The 17,211-nt window shown below is 42.4% G+C and overlaps 2 protein-coding genes and 1 long non-coding RNA gene across 17 annotated transcripts in view; 1 reads left to right on the top strand and 2 right to left on the bottom strand.

Annotated features, from left to right (window-relative positions):
- Positions 1-6,164: 6,164 nt before the first annotated feature.
- otx1 (orthodenticle homeobox 1) lies at positions 6,165-13,327 on the bottom strand. Of its 11 annotated transcripts, none has more exons than XM_048535820.2 (5): positions 12,668-13,327; positions 11,452-11,586; positions 8,671-9,748; positions 8,328-8,479; positions 6,165-7,180 (listed from the first exon to the last, which is right to left on the bottom strand). In XM_048535820.2, the coding sequence occupies exons 3-5, from the start codon at positions 8,765-8,767 to the stop codon at positions 6,476-6,478; spliced, it is 954 nt and encodes a 317-aa protein (XP_048391777.1). In that variant the 5' UTR covers positions 8,768-9,748; positions 11,452-11,586; positions 12,668-13,327; the 3' UTR covers positions 6,165-6,475. The 11 variants fall into 11 exon arrangements, with proteins under 11 accessions (XP_048391777.1, XP_048391780.1, XP_048391769.1 ...); XM_048535823.2 differs by having other exon boundaries at positions 8,671-8,935; XM_048535812.2 differs by lacking the exons at positions 11,452-11,586; positions 12,668-13,327 and having other exon boundaries at positions 8,671-8,935; positions 9,378-11,282.
- A 93-nt stretch (positions 13,328-13,420) lies between these two features.
- LOC132210002 (uncharacterized) lies at positions 13,421-16,601 on the top strand. The gene is made up of 3 exons (XR_009446116.1): positions 13,421-13,638; positions 15,185-15,233; positions 16,072-16,601. It is a non-coding gene; the product is annotated as an uncharacterized LOC132210002 (long non-coding RNA).
- The window catches only part of ehbp1 (EH domain binding protein 1), a 344,052-nt gene continuing 342,350 nt past the window's right edge, over positions 15,510-17,211 (bottom strand). For all 5 annotated transcript variants that reach the window (XM_048536029.2, XM_059648293.1, XM_059648292.1 and 2 more), the window contains 2 exons: positions 16,879-16,993; positions 15,510-16,673 (listed from right to left, as the gene is read on the bottom strand). In XM_048536029.2, the coding sequence (XP_048391986.2) occupies positions 16,583-16,673; positions 16,879-16,993 (206 nt within the window). In that variant the 3' untranslated portion in view covers positions 15,510-16,582. The remainder of the gene's footprint in view (positions 16,674-16,878; positions 16,994-17,211) is intronic.

The raw sequence follows: 17,211 nt of genomic DNA, 5'->3' as shown, positions 1-17,211 counted from the left end.
ATGTCACGACAAATGACTTGTTTTAGAAATGCATCATGTGTCAGTATAATGTTGGTTGGCTGAAGGCCCTGCTCCTGTAATGTTCTCTCTTTGTATTATAGACGAGAGTGCTGGTTCTATGGCAGAAATTCCCCAAAGCTAGCTTTCCATCTAACTGGAGATTAGGTAAACTGAATTGAAAGAGTCTAGGTCAATGCAGCTCTGCTACTCAGCCTGGGAGCAGATTCACTACTGTCTATTCAGTTTAGGAACACTACACAGTATTGGCATTTCCACAAGAAGGAGGCAAAAATTCATATTTTCACCTTGCTCCCCTCACCCCCTGCTTTGCTGCTACTTTTGAACTAGGTGTGTTATGAAGGCTACACTGATGGTTGTGTTGTTTTTAAATCCCTCCCTTCCTCTGGGCAGGTATTTCACAGACTGGCTGTAACATGAAATTTTGTTTGGAGGGGAAAAAGAAGTGAAAACTGAGCACAGCACAGGCTTGCACCATAATTACAAGGTGAAACTATTCAAGGAGACAATTAATTCACTTTTAGGCCCTTCAAGACTGCTCACCTCTACTCCAGTGAAGTCTGCTTTTTAGCAAGGACTGAAACTGCAGGCAAATTATATCTACAAATAAATGTTTTATTTAATCTCAAAAGAGAAAGTTGCCATTTCACATTCTGGCATCCATTATACAGTTCAACTTAGAACTAATGACATGGGTCTGATTGATTGATATAGACTGGTTTATTCTATCGGCCCTAATAAAATAGTTTGAGGAAAGGGTCAAAACAAATTAGTTAGAATAGTATTGAAATGATTGGCTGAGTTTATTTTAAAACTAAAGATTCTTCGTTCATCATTAGGTAAGTCAAAGGAAAAATAGCAAGGACGGGATATTTACATTCAAATACTCATCTAAAACTAGAAAGTGCATGAGAAAGGAAAGCAAGGAAAACTGAACATTTTCACCAAAAACAGCTGGCATTTAATTTTACAAACTCAATCATTTTGTCACTTGGACAAAAAAAACGATTTATGACAACTCTAGGCTAGAGTGGTCTAAAAGTTGGAAAAAAAAGTAACTAAATGTGACCACTCAACTATGTGTACTTCCAGCAAGTTTATAAATCACCTGGATTCCTGTAATTAGTCTGTGGAGCAGGTTTCAGATTATGTCATCATTTACATACACGTTAGTGAAAAAAACCCAGCAAATTCTTCATTACAGCCACTTTTGGAGATCAGAGACAAAGTAGTCATAATCATAATGTTGGAAACAAAGCTAGTACTGGTTTGGATCTCTGCATGGTTCTGTGCACAGGTATAATTGTGCTTTTGCAGGTTTGTATACGTTGTCCTCTTTTGAATTTCAAAAAAAAGTCATGAACCACAATTCAGGAGAATGCTAAGCCTACAGGTACAGATAAAGACAAAACTCAATCACCCATTTGATCGCATTACTTTAAGTTCACTCTCCAAAATCAAATGATCGGACAATGTGTACTTTGTCCGAAGGTTTCTACACAACTTAAAAAACCACAAATGCTTCATGTTTTACCCATTGCAGTCAGGAATTAAGTTGTTACAAATAGCTTGCTCCAAGCTTTGCTCAAATAGGATATGGAACTGGCTTGTTAGAGCAAACTGGCAAAACAATACTACTTCTACTCATTAAAAGGCATGGCATTTCTTCATCCTGTACAACATCACTGCGCCCACACTGTTTAAAACCTTGTGAAGCAAACCAATGTGGAGGACAACTTGAAGGTGAATGATTTCGATGACTTTTCATTTCATTCTATTCACTACACTCTAACAAGTTCAGTACTTCAAAAACTACCAGCGCACAAATCAAACAGTATTGATGTACTAGTTGAACTGCTTATGAGTTTACATCGATGTTAGAGTAAGGTGGTGTCCACTCAGGTTGGTCCTCGTAAAATTGCCATTACTCTATTCAAAAAACAACCAGCAACCTGTACCAACAGATCCCATACCCAATCTGTCTTCTCTTTTCAAAGCCCTTAAGGATGTTACCACCTTTTAAATCTCCTCCCAACTTGCCCTGAATACAAAGTGAGAATCTGTCCATCAAGGCACAGCACATGCTATGGTGGCAGAACTGCTGAATTCACAAACAACGCCCTGAAACTGCAATGAAGTCACCTTCACTTCCTTGTCCTATCTGTAGCCTTTGACAGTGACCACAATATTCTTCTTATCCCTCTCTACTAGCATTTAGCAGGACAAGGCTTTCACCTGGTTCCATTGGCAGGCAGGGTCACTTGCACTAGATTCTCTTCCTACGCCTACACTGTAGCCTCCCATATCCACACGTGGGGCTTGACCCCATTTTTATATATGCAATACAACTTGGTGATATCTGGAGGCACAATTGCCCCTCAAAGATAAACATGCAGTTCTCAACATTTTCTCCTCCACTTGTTGCTAAATTATCCAGCATCAAGTGCTGGATAAACAGAAGATTCCAATTAAATTAGGAACACTAAAGCCATTGTTTGCAACTCTCATTTTGAGCTGCAATCTCTTGCTATTCATTCATTCTCCTCCCCAGTAACAATCCAAGATATAACCAGTTTGTTTGCAATGTGTCACATTTGCTTCAAGGATAGTTTCCAACTTCATGTGTACCATTACAAAAAGGTAGCTATTTCAACCTTTAACATCCCCCTGACTTCAGGCAGTATCAGTTCACCTGCTGCTGAAACCTGTCTGGATCTTTATTTTTGGTAAATTCAGGCCCAGAGACATGCACCTACTCAGTTTCATCAGCCTGCCCTTTAAACTAAAGTCACACAGGAGCAGGGATTCAGATCTAGATCCAAACTCTAGAAATTCCATTTCCATTGTAATCACTGCAGTGTCTCCTGACTAGAGGCTCCAATGAACAATATCTTGATTTTAAACTTCTCATCATTATTTAGGTCTACCCCTGGTCTCACCACTCAGCCCCTTAAACCAAGATGTAAGCATTCCAATTCCAGTCTTGAGCACGTGATTGCCATCGCTCCATGCATGGCTATGCCGTCTTGCTTAGACTCCAAACTCTGGGGTCCCCTCTCGGCTCACTATCTTTAAGCTTCCCTCTGAAGCGGCTTTTAATCATGCTACGTAGCTCAGTGATACTTCAGTGTTAGAAATGCTTCTCCAAAACACCATGCTAAAACAAAATTTGCTCTGAGTGTAACATACATTAAATAGTTCAGTGAAGTTAGTCCCTGGAAATTGGGAATGTCTTCCAAGTTCAAACTTTAACCCATTTTATAGCATTGGGGAAAAAAAGGCTTCAGGACACTGAAAATAATACTATCTTTTGGCAAATTTAATGACAAATAGGAAGGCAAGTTATGAAAGGCACATAAGGAAGCTACAAAAAGAGAGAGAGAGAGACAGGGGGCAAAAATCTAGCAAGTAGTGTATAATTTGGGGAAATTGCCCATTTTGGCAAGAAAGCATATTATCTAAACAGTGAAAGATTGCAGCGGTTGGATGCAAAAGTATGATACCTTGCACACTATATGATCAGGATGTAGGTATAGCAAGGGAAGTAAACAGACCAGAGGGAATGGAATTCAGGAGATAGGGAGGTTATGCTTCAGTTATACAGGACATTGTAGAAAGTACACCAGATGTGGTTTAACATTGGTCTCCTTTAAATGAGAGTGTAAATATGCAGGAAAGAGTTCAGATAAGACTAATACGTAGGATAGACGTGCTGCTTTTGAGACAAGGGTGGACAGGCTAGGTTTTATCTGATGGAGTTTGAGAAGAGAGAATTTTGAAACATAAATCCAAGGGACATTGACAAGAGGAAACATTCCCTCTACGGGAGAATCTAGAACTAGAGGTCACTGATAAAATTGAGAGATCACCCATGTGAGAAAAGAAAAAATTTGAGACGTTGGAACTCCCTCAAAAGGCAGTGCAAGTGGCGTCTTTGAAGATAATTAAAGCAGAAGCAAACAGATTCTCAGTTTGCTCAAGGCGGCAGAAACGCGAAGCAGCAGATCAGCCTCCTTCCACTACTTCTTATTCCGCATGTGCCTCTTCAAAAATTTGCATTTGCGGGCATATTAATAAACTAATTTGCAATGTTCAAACTATCGTCCTGATCAAAGTTGACCCATCACCTGATATTTTCCTGTTACCTTGAATAACAGCAGTGAATGAATTGTCCTAATTCAGACGGTGACTGTGTATCGAATGCTAGAGTGGGAAGTGAAGAAGAAAACACCTGAAAACATTTAGCCTTGAAACCTACTACACAGAAGGCTCGGAATCTTCAGATGAAGCACAAATTTAGTTTAAATGATTAATGCCACTGTCAAATCCAAAGTCCACTGATTTTCTAACTAGACTTGAGGAACCGATGCGGCAGCATTAGAATCAGTTGAGAGGATGGAGGCGTGTCCAAAATTATTTGTGTAACATCAAAAGTTGGAATCACAGGTAATTGGAGATTTTGTACACTGTACTACTGAACGCCAGAATATTTGTTAATTGTAATGTGGGTGGAGTCTTGGCTCTTTTGCTTACTCTAATTTAATCCCCATCTACAAATCAGATACATCATCTTCTTCTTCAAAAAAAATCAACTTTTCACACTAGGGAGATCGAGGGAAAGAAAGAAAGAGAGCATTGGCCAAAATAAAAATCCATGCATCGCAAAGAAAAAAGCTCGTGCCTCAAATAACGATTCTTATTTTTAAGAAATTTGAAATAATTCAGATGTATCCATTACACAAATGGATAGATTGTTTCACATAATACTGTTTCCTTACAGAAAATATTCTTAGTCTTCAAAAACAAACTGAAGACATCTGAGCAATTTATTGATCTGGGAATAAGGGCACGAAATAACTTTCGTTTCAACTCCGGAAATGTACATTTTACTGCTCCTTCCGCGATTTGCTGTAGTCTAGTGACAAAACGAAGTCAAATGGAAATTTGCTCAAACATTCACTTAACAAATTTGGTGTCATTTTCCTGATTAACACGGATGAGCCCGTGAAGGCGCAAACCAGGTTTAAACACATGGGCTAAAACGGACTTGGTAAGTTTTTGATTCCAATTAGGTGTTGCTACCTCTATCTCCTTCCATTTTGCTGATCACGTCCAGGTTATTTTTTAATGATTAAATTTAACACCGGTGTCCTTAAAAACTTAAATCGTAAAACCTTTGGTAGTTGGACTCGAGACGGTGTTAACAGCGCTCCTTGCTTATCGAGGGGAGAGTGTGTAATATAATTTAAACAGAACAGAACCATAAAAGGCCAGAGATCTGAAAGAAACAAAAGCAGACTGGAGAAACAGCAGCTCTGGCTGCATTTTGAGAGAAAAGTTAGTTTTAGATCGAATGACTTCTTCAGAAACACCGCCAGTCCTTTGATTTGGGAACCTCATCTAGCGGCTTCTGTGTCTCTTCAATGTATCGTTTTCAATTCGTTGTTTTATTTCTACGGAAGTCCGAAAATTCAGAGAGAAAAAAATTCAGACAAGTGCCTTCAAACTACTACATTGTTACCGAAACATTCTGGTTACAACTTGATACAAACCTGATTCCAGCTGGGAACTGTTCGAATTTTAATTTGTAAAATTCAGCAGCAACGGAACGGAGAGGTGTTTCTGTTCTGTTTTAGTTACTTTGTTAACATAAAAGAACCTTAAAAAGGACGGCGGCACGCTCTAAAAAAGCCAGAAGGAATTGACCTTTATTGAAATCGCGACGACAGAACCGCCGGGTCCTTAGAGTTTCAGACACTGCACTAAAAGGAACGATTTTATCCGCAGAATAGACTCCAATCGGCCACAAAAAAAATATCAGCGGCACCATCAATTGCACAATATTTGCTCCCCACCCCCCCCCCCCCCACACCCCCTTATTCCCACTACAACCAGAACCCAGCATCAGGCAAACAGCACCCAGGGGCCCTGGGACATTGACTCTCATTTGGTTTTAGGAGAAAAGGGAAACGAACTCGGGTTGAATTCGGTTTTTTTTTATTTCTCTCCGAAAAAGGAGAATTTGAACGAATTCAGTTCGCTAAAATAAAACGGTAACGGTCAAACGGGGTGAATGGTGCCCGTTTCCAGCCGCGAAATGAAGCCACTTTTCCCCCCAGGAAAGACTGTGCACTAACAGCTCCCTGTACATTTCATTCAATAGACTTTATTGAAAGGTTTGTGTTGTGCAGTAAATGTTGCATCCTAGGGCCATGACAATGAGATTGGTTCTGTCTCAAACACCTACACTCAGCATAATCCAATTAAAACAGACACCAGCTTGATTGTCAACACCTAAAAAGGAGACGGAGAAATGGAAATGAACCCAGCAAACAGTTAACAACGTGAAGTCCCAGTCTGTCCCCTCTGTCAAATCAGAACAGAGAAGCAACAAGTTCAGAAAGTGGGGGTTGGAGAATGATTAAAAGGCTCCCAGGCTGGAGCGTAAAACTGAGTTTCACAAAACTTGGAACTTCCAGGAGGGAGCCTGCTCTTTATAATCCAAACAGTCACTGGTGTTGAAGTTGAGTTTCCAAGATGTTGCTTGCTCTTTATAGTCCAGACAGTCGGCGGAGTTGAACGCCAGTCCTGGCCCGCTGTAGCCCTGGTGAGCTGGGCTCTGACTGAGGTGGTGCCCCGGCATTGGAGAGCTGCTCATGGGGCTGAGCGCAGCGCTGCTATGGGCAGACAGCTGGTGGTGAGGGTGGTGGGAGTGCATGGGAGCCAGGTACGAGCTGCAGTCCACGCCGCTGAAGTAGGAGGATGAGGTGGGGTAGGCGCTGCTGTAGCCGCTGCCCTGGCCGTACGCCAGCGGGTAGGCGCCGCCCGAGCCGGACGGACAGCGCTGCATACACGAGGCGCCGGCGGCGCTCAGAGCTTCAGGGCCCGCCGCCCCCGGGGAGATTGACGCCGGGCTCCAGATGGACGCTGCTGCCGCCGGAGTGCTGAGCGCCGAGGCCGGGTTCGAGTTGGTGCTGGGGCCGCTGCCCGAGGAGCTGGAGGCGGCCGGCGGCGTGAACTGCCCGCTGCTGTCCGAGCCGCTGCTCTCCCGGCCCGGGGAACACTTCTTCTTGGGCGGCCGGGCCTTGCCGCTGCCGCCGCCGCCGCCGCCCCCGTTCTGCTGCTGCTGGCGGCATTTAGCTCGGCGGTTCTTAAACCAAACCTAGAGGCAGAGCCGGGGTGGGGTGAGAAACAGGGGGAGGAAACTCCGTCAGAACGGGAACGGCCTCAAAACACCACCCCCCCCCCCCCCGCAAGCACAGCCCCAGGAGGGAAGGACCTCACTCCCGTTAAAAAACAGCAAATTCCGCCGCCCCCCCCCCCGCCAATTTATTACAAAAGGCCATGCAAGGAAACTGCGAGAGAGTTTAAAAATTTCAACGTTCAGAAGTAACATTTTCAAATATCTTCCAATTGCTCCATCCTTGAGCAAAAACGAACTTAAAGTGTATAAAACTTACCCAATTACAGCTTCACCAATCGATGATACGGATGGCTTTTTTAAAAAAACTGTATAAAATGGTTTTTGGAGAGGGACTGACTAAGGATTGCTCTATTTTTAAGCAAAACAAAGGCAGCGCAGCGGACTCACTTCAATCCATTCTTTCAAAAATCATTGAAAACTGACATTGAAACCTTACGCATTTAATAACGGGAGACAGTTATTAAAAATCAGCTCAAAGAAAAGAGTGTGTGAGGTGGCAGTAGAAAGATTGAGATGGTGGACTACAAACCGATTCTATTCTCAATGGAAACAGACCCAAAAAAAGGTTTTGCTAATTATATTCAGGAGAACTGAGCTTTCAGTAAACTGTAAAAGCCAAAGCACACAATGTGGACAGTTCTATCGGCAGCTGCTTGTAGCAGGAATGAGCCGGAGACATCACTCCACTGGGGAAATCCTGGAAGCTTAAAGCACCAGGATTTTACCATCGCTTCGAGACACGAAGCTGCGCCTGGGTTTACGGAAAACTTACACACTGTTACAGAAAGTGTGTATTTACATATTTCCCTCAATCGCGAGGTTTGAAGTTTTAGAAAGAATTCTCACCGATTTTACTGAGAAACACCGGTCACCCCAAACCCAACTTTTAAGGCATTTTGTCCCGTTCCCAACACTTTCCAAACCGCTCGGCATTTTCGCCTTCCGCAAAATTTTAACTAATTTGCCGAATGATAACCTCAGAGAAACAGTTTCGTTGAGAAACCACCTTCTCCGTCTCAGGCAGTTGTTTAAGAGCAGAAAGAGTTGATTTAGGTTATTCTGTGCGCGCTGTGTTTGAAGTGAGGGATACCAGACTGGGACCCACCTGCACTCTGGATTCGGGAAGGTTAATTTTTAATGCCACTTCTTCTCTCATGAAGATGTCAGGGTAACGAGTTTTTGCGAACAGAGACTCCAACACATCGAGCTGCGAGCGGGTGAATGTGGTGCGCTCTCTCCGCTGTTTGCGCGGGGTCGCTGCGAAGTGGTTACAGAACAAAAAACTGGTCATTTCGGAAATATCTGCCCGTTATCTCTCTCAATCCCACTGAGAAACCACCTCCCAACAAAACTTCCGCCGCAAGCTTGTGCGTGTTTGTTTAATTTTGTTTTTTAAAAAAGAAAGTTAGAGAGTTTGGGACAGCGTGCACGGACGTTCGGCCCCTTACCGGGATATCCCACCGAGTGGTGGAGCAACTCCATCCCAGGGCCACTCAGCCCGAGACCGTTCATCCCGTACGGAGCCTGCTTGAGGTATGACATCATACTAACGAATGGCGATCTTCCAAAGCCAGGGAAAAGGCAGCGTGTCCCTCGGACTATTCCCAAAATCCAGGCCAGTCAACCTTCCGTGCTCCGCTAAAGAGAAAATACCTGCAGATTTCGGCCGAAAAATAAAACGTCGTTTTGCGGCAGTCACCAGATCGCAGGCGCCTGTAAAATAAAACAAAATCTCACTTCCAAAAATCAAAAAGTGTTTTTAGAATTAGTGTGGTTTCTAAAACATCACAAACAGCCCCAGACAGAGTAGGACTCTAATTTAACCGGCAAAACAGAGAGAGAGTGTCTGGATTCACTTTGGAAATTGCTTTTTCGAAAAACGCAAACCCAGAAGTTTACAAAATGGTTCGACTTCACTCTTCTTGAAGTTGGCCAAAGCCCCCAAATCGAACAGGATAATGTGGGCCAGAGAGAGATCCACTAAATTTATTGTGAAACTTAAGTGTGGAAATTGTCGAGATCAGGCAAGTTAAAGTGGGCCGATCAGTTCGCTGTATTTTTCGCCAAATTAAAAACTTCTGGTCAACAAGATCCACACAAAATGAAAGACCGAAATCGCGCGGTCCACACATTCGAGGCGAAAGGAAAAACTTACGTGATTTTACAAGAAAATAAAATCTCGTCTTTCGAGCCAAAGTTGAAAACTTCAGGGCCACTGTCAGAACTCACTAACACTCGCTCAGTTTTAAAGTGTTAAGATTTGGATCATTTTACTGGAACGCAAGCGTGCGAAAGGCCTAACATTTCAGCCTACTCTTGGTAAACTTGTTTGGAAGTGAAGTGTTGTCCATGATTGAAGCCGGCGGATGACTGATGATAAAAGGGAATCATTTCTGTGATGAACAATTCCGAGTCACCGAGTCCTGATGAACTAATGACAGAACTGCAGGCACACGATATTTAATGGCGCTCATTGCAGGGACTTCGATTTTCCGTTTCCTACAGACAGGTGTAAAAATATTACACCTAAATCCAAAACATAGTACTTTAAAATCGCATCTGTTTAACTGAAGTTTTGCTTTACCGTTTAGATTAACCGGACAGTAGCGAGAATAGAGGCTGATGGTCAGGAGTCTGCCCTCATTAAAATATATTAAGCCTTTAAGTTTTCAAACCGACGTCCGAAACATCAACCCTGGTTTGAAAAAAAATAATCTCCTGCAGTTTATACTGTGCCCCGGGGAAAATTTCCCAAGAATGTCAAACAGACTCGAAAACAAAGAATGATAATATTTTTCGGTTCAAGTTTCATTAAACTCGTTTCCATCGTCTGACACTGAAGGACTTTTAGAAAACAGGTAACTATTTCACAATCTGCTAAATCAAAAAAAGGGAAACACTACAAATTCCTTTCAAAAGAGAAAACGCAGCCGCCAATTTAAAAAAAACAATTAGATCGACCCTGAATATTCAATGTTGACATTTCTCAATGAAAGTTGTCCTCCATACGGCGACGATAACATCAGAGCACTTAGCTGAAAAAAAAAATTAACCCGCATTCTCAATCAACAGTTTCCTAACCCAAGTTTCCACCTCCACAGAACCCAGATAAAACCGTGCTCTCATTTAAAAGGCGATAGCCGTGTGCAAATGAAGTCAATTACAATTTAGATTAGACCTCAGGGGACGCAATTTAAAAGGAGGAACCTTATCAGCAAAATAAATGAACAAAAAAAACGAAAAACACGCCTCTCCAATTAGCCGCTAAAGTGGACTCAAGCTTTTCAATCGGCCCTTGGACGCTGCAATTGTAATTTTCAGTGAGAAAATGAAACAAATTAAACGATCCAAGTACTTTAGGAGGAGTCAGGTCAGTTACAAAATTGAATTAGTTAACAACACAAATACAAGGGGGAAAAAAAATTCAAAGTTAGCCATAGAGAGCTGTACTTTAACAGTCACAAGTTAGTTCACAATCTGAGGTCGTTTTCAAACTAGCCCCTTCAAAGAAAAACTCCCTAGCCTCACACTAATTCGTTGAGATTGCTGCCCCCCACCCCCCATGAATAAATACCGCGGAGTCTCACACTCACCTGAGAATATTTTAGACCAGGCCTGGAGTCTAGAACTCAGTAAAACGCAAGCAGGAGCCTGCTGTCTATTCTGTAGCACAACGCGCAACAAGGTTAGGTCGGAGCGGGTGGGACTGAATTCAAACACCCACCACCCCCCTTCCCAAAACAGACCCACCCCAGAAACGAAACAAGCAGCAAAGTGAGAAACTTGCTGCGAGCCTAGAGGCTGGGGAAGCGAAAGTTGCAGGTCGTTCCGTGTTTGTTTGGACCTGACTCAATGGAGAGTTGATCACTGCAGCCTTCTCTAAGAGAGCGCTGCTCTGGCGGAACTGCCCGACAATGATCCGCCCTTCACCAATCACCCGGCGACTTGTTCATGATTGACAGCTCGTCTCCAGGTGACGCCGGAGCACTACTTTCCCAGAGGAGGAATACACTTGCCCATCGCTGGGTAAAAAGCTCCTCTGAAAGTAGTCACAATCTGTCAGCTACATATTTCTGGACAAGCTGCAAAGTTATTCATGAAGAAACCCGAGCGGCCACCACTTAATTACAGCAGGTAATTATTGCTGTGGAAATTCACGCAATACAGCTAGCAGCTTGTTGTGAGACTAAACAATTCAGAGAACATTCATAAAGTCGGTTTTCTGTCACCTCACATCAGTGTAACTGGCACCTATTCAGTATCTGTTTCTCAGCCCGGTGGGATGTGCACCATTATTAGCGAACAAGGCACTGACTTGCGAGAAAATAAACCTGGCTGTCCGCATCATTTTCGTTACGAGTTTCCTGTGATAAATACATGAAATAAAGGAGAAGTATGAACCTCTATTGAGAAATCAGCTGGTTTCCCCCCCCCCCCCCCCCCACCCCCCATGTCCTGTTAAGGTTTCAGCTGAGGATATGTTAAACTTAGTTTCAGGTAAACGAATGTTTTAACCAGGAAATCTCTCTCTTTCGGGCCTTTCCAGCAAATAACAAGGGCCGGAATTTTAATACGGTTGTATTTTCAAGTCGTACTTTTAAAATAATTACTCCTAAAAATGTCGAGGTTTTTTTGTGTTTGAAATTGTACGTTCTCATGAATATTGATGACGGCCTAATCCCCATTTAGTTTTACATTTCGGGATAGTCAGCGTAAACTTTAATGGGACAGACTGCCTTTAATCGAAATTTCTAAAGAAAAAATACGCCGACGCGGGAAATAAATGAATTCGAGAAGGACTGTCGGCTGCTGGTTATCAAAGAAACCACTTTTCAAGCGTCACTTTTCTTTGGTGAACAAATAACATACGGTAACAGAATATCATGGAGGGGCACAGGGTTTCCTTAACTGGTTTTGAAAGGCTCGGTGAGTTCTTCTGAAAACCTTAATAAGGCTTTGGTCACTCTTTTGTTGTTCACAGAAAATCAACTCATTCTAATTGATGCGGGAACTGAAAGCGAGCTAATGTTCAAAGAAACCAACCGCCAGAAGACGAAATTACATTTTTTGCTTTACCGAGCAGCTCATCAAAGGAAGGTTTTACAAGACTTTCCCAATAGTTCACTGAAAGTCATCGACACGAGCACCGTTTCTGACAAAAGAACCAGCGGTCAATTCAATCCCAACTTAGCAAATAATGCACTTTGCTGGAAGTTTTTTTTTGTTTTGGTTTCTTTTTCGCCTGCGTTTGAGAAGTGAAACCTTCAAGGAACATAATTTTGCACCGAGGCAGGCTATTTCCATGATAATAATAAGATCTCGTTACCATGAGCAAGAAAGACGCAACCGACTGTTCGAAATAATTAGAAATTGTTCGGGATTAACATCAGTATTTGCTAAACGTAAAAAAAAGCTAATGCCTTCGGAAAAAAAATAAGATCGTACCTCACATGAACATTGTTAATTCATTCTGTACACGGCTTGCACAGTTTCGCACTGTTTCCTATTGTTCAGTTGTTGATAACTGAGGTATACTCTCTACCTTTCTGTTAGACTATTTGGCTAACCATATTCGCAGCTGGGATTGAACTGTTCTGTACATAAACCTTCGGTTGTACTGCTCTGTTTAAATCATACTTAAAAGATGTACATTTTAAAAATCCTGCCTTTTAACCAGCATTAAGGAAACGAAACATCCTGCTAATTTGTCTGATGAAACACAATCGAGTTTACTTCTGGAGCAATCCCAGGGATTTACTGATTGTTTTTATTGTGTGAAGTCTCTGTTTAAGATGCGCTGATCAAGCCTGTGTTAAGTATTATAGTATCAAGTAGCACTAACCTTTGTAAGAAGAGTATTTGTCTAATCCGAAATTGCAGGCGAATTTTCTTAAAGCCGAGCCTGAAACCCTGGGTTGGGGAAGGGGGGAGGGAGAGACAGGGAGAGGGACAGATGTGCGTTATTGCATCAAAAGGTAGAAGTCAGAGATTGCGGAAGATTTGGTACAGACAAAACTAAGAATGTGGTGTAACGTGGCACTGGAGCGGCACGGCGGGCCGATTATAACGGCCACACTTGGTTTAACTTGCTTTACACAGGGATGGGATAGTGTAGGGATAGGGATAAAACTGGGATAGTGTAACTGGCTCGGTGGAAAAGGTGGTGGGGGGGGGGGGGGGGAATTGAAATCCCAGTGATCATCACCTGCAGCCGCATTTAGATACATCCGAGGGGCCAAATGTAAAATTCACAAGAGACTCCTCCAGTCTCGATCGCGACTAAATCCCTTCATCAACTCCTTGTTCACCAGGTGAAGCGCTGAAAAGTTTTCAAACTGCGGCTCCCAGCCTCGTGTTAGCCCTTTCAGAGAGTTTGTCAAATCTGCTGCTTACTGTGGGCGGCCAGGAGCAAACAGGTAAGAACGGAGAGGATGACAACTACTTACAGTCATAATTGTTAAATTCCAGGCGGTGTAGAAATTATAGCCGGGAAGTTAGGAATGATTTAGGAATTTTCCAGCGCTCACGGTGCAATTGGAAGTTTGAATAATTAGCACCAATTGTGTCCAGGATCATGCGTATGTTACGGGCCGCAGCCCCTTTGCTGACATCTCAGTTCAGTCTGTGCACTTTTAACAAAATAAAATTTTTATTTCGGCTCAAACATATTTGGCACGAGGCGTGGACGTCCTTTTAGCTGAAGGTTAGACTTTCTGCAGGTCTGTGTGTCATGTGATAACGATGCTAAACGGTGCCAGTGCAGATTGTTTGATTTTCGACAGTCCCCAAAAGCCTGCTTTTGGACAGACTGAGGTGGCAGGAATGCTACTGATGGGCCAGAACTGTCCTGGAAAACTAGACACAGCAAATGAATTTGAAAGTCGCCGGAATGCGTTGAGTGTTACAGGTTCTGAAGGCGGCGGCTCGAATGGTGTCACAACAGAAATTCCTCATTCAATACATTGACTAAAAGCTCTGCCATCTAAACAGATTGTGTCTGTAAAATTGTCTCTTCCTTGTGCTAATCTCCCTCCAAAGTAATTAATAGTCCCCACTAACAAATTAAAAAGATACTGTCCACACTAGCCGCGGGAAGGATGGTAATGTCCGACATTGTCTCAAAATGAGTTAAAAAAACAGTAATGGGATTCACTTAGAAGCGACTTTAAAAGATTTGCTTCTCCAGTTGAAGACATTGATGTGTGATGTTACAAAGTTAATGGCTAGCGGCCGGTTTCACCTCTTTGCTGCAATGACTTCACAGAAAAATCATTTCAAAGTTACACAACCACAGAAAATCCGAAATGTTTTGCGCCGATGAAACCGAAACGAACAGTGTAATAATTTGGAATGTGCAAAGGGAGTTCAGCTCCTAACGGCTACGAGCTCTAGTTGATGTGATTGGCGTCGTGTAAGAAATGTATCCTATCAAATTATTTTAGGAACGAGCCTCAAACAGAAAATGTCCTTTCAATATTTCCGTGACACCGCGGAAACAACATCAAGACGCGCACTTTAAACTTTAGCTTCGTGCCTGGTGCGTTTCCTGGTTGACAGCTGCAGGGTTTGAGAATGAGAGACATCAGGTTCATTTAGAAATGTTTACAGAAAGGGGTATATCGGCCGTTGATCGAGCTGTTCAGTTCAGCTTCGAATATTTATTAGTTCATTACAAAAACACATCATCTGTTTAATTGTTTGAAAGATGTCGATATTAGAGCAATATTTTTTAAAAAAGTCGATTGAAATGACTGCAATCGGCGGCTATTGCAGAAATTAAAACATGAGAGTACAGTCACCGCAGATGGGCCCCACACGTGAGGAATCTGCAGGGCAGGGAATGAAAAAAAAACAGGAAAAAGGGGCAGAAACCCAGCCAGGTGCAGCTAGAAAACTAACCTCGGGGTTTTGGTTGGGATTTTGAACAAAGATTTGGATTTTCAACTTTGATTTTGATTTCAGACGGTCGGGAGGAGTTCCCGGGAAAACTGCTGTAGGAGACGCTTTACAGGTATCTTTTCTGACTTTGCTGTGCGCCTGCTTCAGCCTGGGCATGGAGCTTTTACCCACCAGGATGGAATTGCTGACGTGCAATCGTTAAAAAACTTAAACCGGTTTGGTTGTAGCGAAGGAAAACTTTTATTTATGCATTAAACAATTCCAATTTAAAGTAAATCGCTCCCCAATCGAAGTCATTTATGTAAATAACTCAAATTTAGAAGTCGCAAGTCTGTATGAACATGATTAGGCTAAAGCATCAACAACAGATTCTGTCCACATAAAACGCTTCAAAGTTCACTTTTTATTCAAGATTCAGAGGCGGTCCTGGAATAAATAAACAGAAATATTTCTTCCCCCAAGCAGCAGTTTTATTGACGGTAGGTTGGTGCAGAGAAACGTGTTGAAAATGATTCCGATCTTCTAGAGAACTGCTTTTGCTTTCGGAAGACAAATAACAAGCATTTTCGAGCCAAACAAAAACGTTTTAGCAAAATACCTGGAGCTTAAACAAGCAGCTCGCGCTGTTCCGGGTAATAAATACATAGAAAACACCAGAGAACGAACTGACCGCACCAACCGGGTGCAAAGTCATCAGCCCTTTTCTGAGTTTAAACTAAAACTAACTTCAGATAATATCATTTACAACATAGCCGCTCTGTAAAAGCCAACTATTTATATTTTAAAAAAAACCGGACTTTACAGCTCCAATGAAACGTTCCAATATTCAATGGAAATAAACCTAGATATTGAAAATGCAGCAACTAGCAAGCTCAAACATTCCGGTTTAGAGATTGTTTCTTGAAGATGTTTCACTTTTTGACAACTGATGGCGATCAATTTATTCAAAGGTGCACCCAGAGGCTGGAGTTCCGCAGTTTCTGTAAAACAGTAACGTTCAGAAGCCGGTAACCACCGCCAACCTCCCCGGTCACAGTATCAAATCTGATCCAACATCCATTTGAGGCAGATCAGTGCGGCGCACAGAAAGCCGTCTCAGTGTTAATAAGAAACAATCAGGAACTGTCCTGCTACATTTCGCAACTATTTGGTGTTTTTCCTATCCTCCTTAATGAGCAGGGAATTCTTCCCAAATGTAACTGATAAAACATTAAATGTCACCGTTACAAATAAAACAATTACACGCGGCTTTTTTTTTTACAAAATACACTTTCATAAAAACGACAGATGCAGCCATATGACGGACCTGCGGCCTTAGGACGATTAAATGCTCTGACAGAAAAAAAATACAACAGTTTACAATCTAATTGAAACATGATATCATTCAAATCCATCACATAGTTTATTAAAATGAGAGTGAAAGTGTGTGTAAATGATGGGAGATCTTCTAGTGCATCTCTCTCACTGAATGAGACACTTATCTTCTTTCTTTACAATTTTCCCTTTGTTTTGTTCGAGCGTTCGTTCCAAATGTTCATCTTCTTCTTCCGCCCTGGAACACACAAACAGGCTTCATTAGGGACTGGGGCAGCACCAAGAGACCTGACTCTTGAAGAATGCAACATTCAAAAACTAAAGCTAGATTGGATAGGATCGAATACTGAATACATTCAACCCGGAAAGTTGGAGGATAACGTGCAGGCGAAAGGCTCGGTTTTCATTCCCACCAAGTAACTTTTCTTAATTTAGTAACTTACTGTTTTTCCTGTGCATCTAAATCTCGGACAAGCGCGTCCCGTTTGTTAACCAGAATAACTAGTTCATCTAGTAAGAGCTGCTCACGTCTTTTCTGAGCTTCTGTTTTCTGCCAGTCTGAAAAACACAATAGAAACCAGTTACTCTCCATTTTTTTTAGCTCCTCTGCCAGCTAAAGCCCAACCAGATCCCGATTCCAGATACCAACCTAATCCGATCTCAGATATCAACCCAACCTGATCCCAGATACCAACCTAACTTGATCCTGATCCCAGATTCCAACCTAATCCGATCCCAGATACCAACCCAACCAGATCCTGATACCAGATACCAAC

Source organism: Stegostoma tigrinum, chromosome 9 (assembly GCF_030684315.1).
Source record: "Stegostoma tigrinum isolate sSteTig4 chromosome 9, sSteTig4.hap1, whole genome shotgun sequence".
NCBI classification, from domain to species: Eukaryota; Metazoa; Chordata; class Chondrichthyes; order Orectolobiformes; family Stegostomatidae; genus Stegostoma; species Stegostoma tigrinum.
Note: the sequence above shows the minus strand (reverse complement) of the source record. Positions and strands in the feature narration are given on the sequence as shown.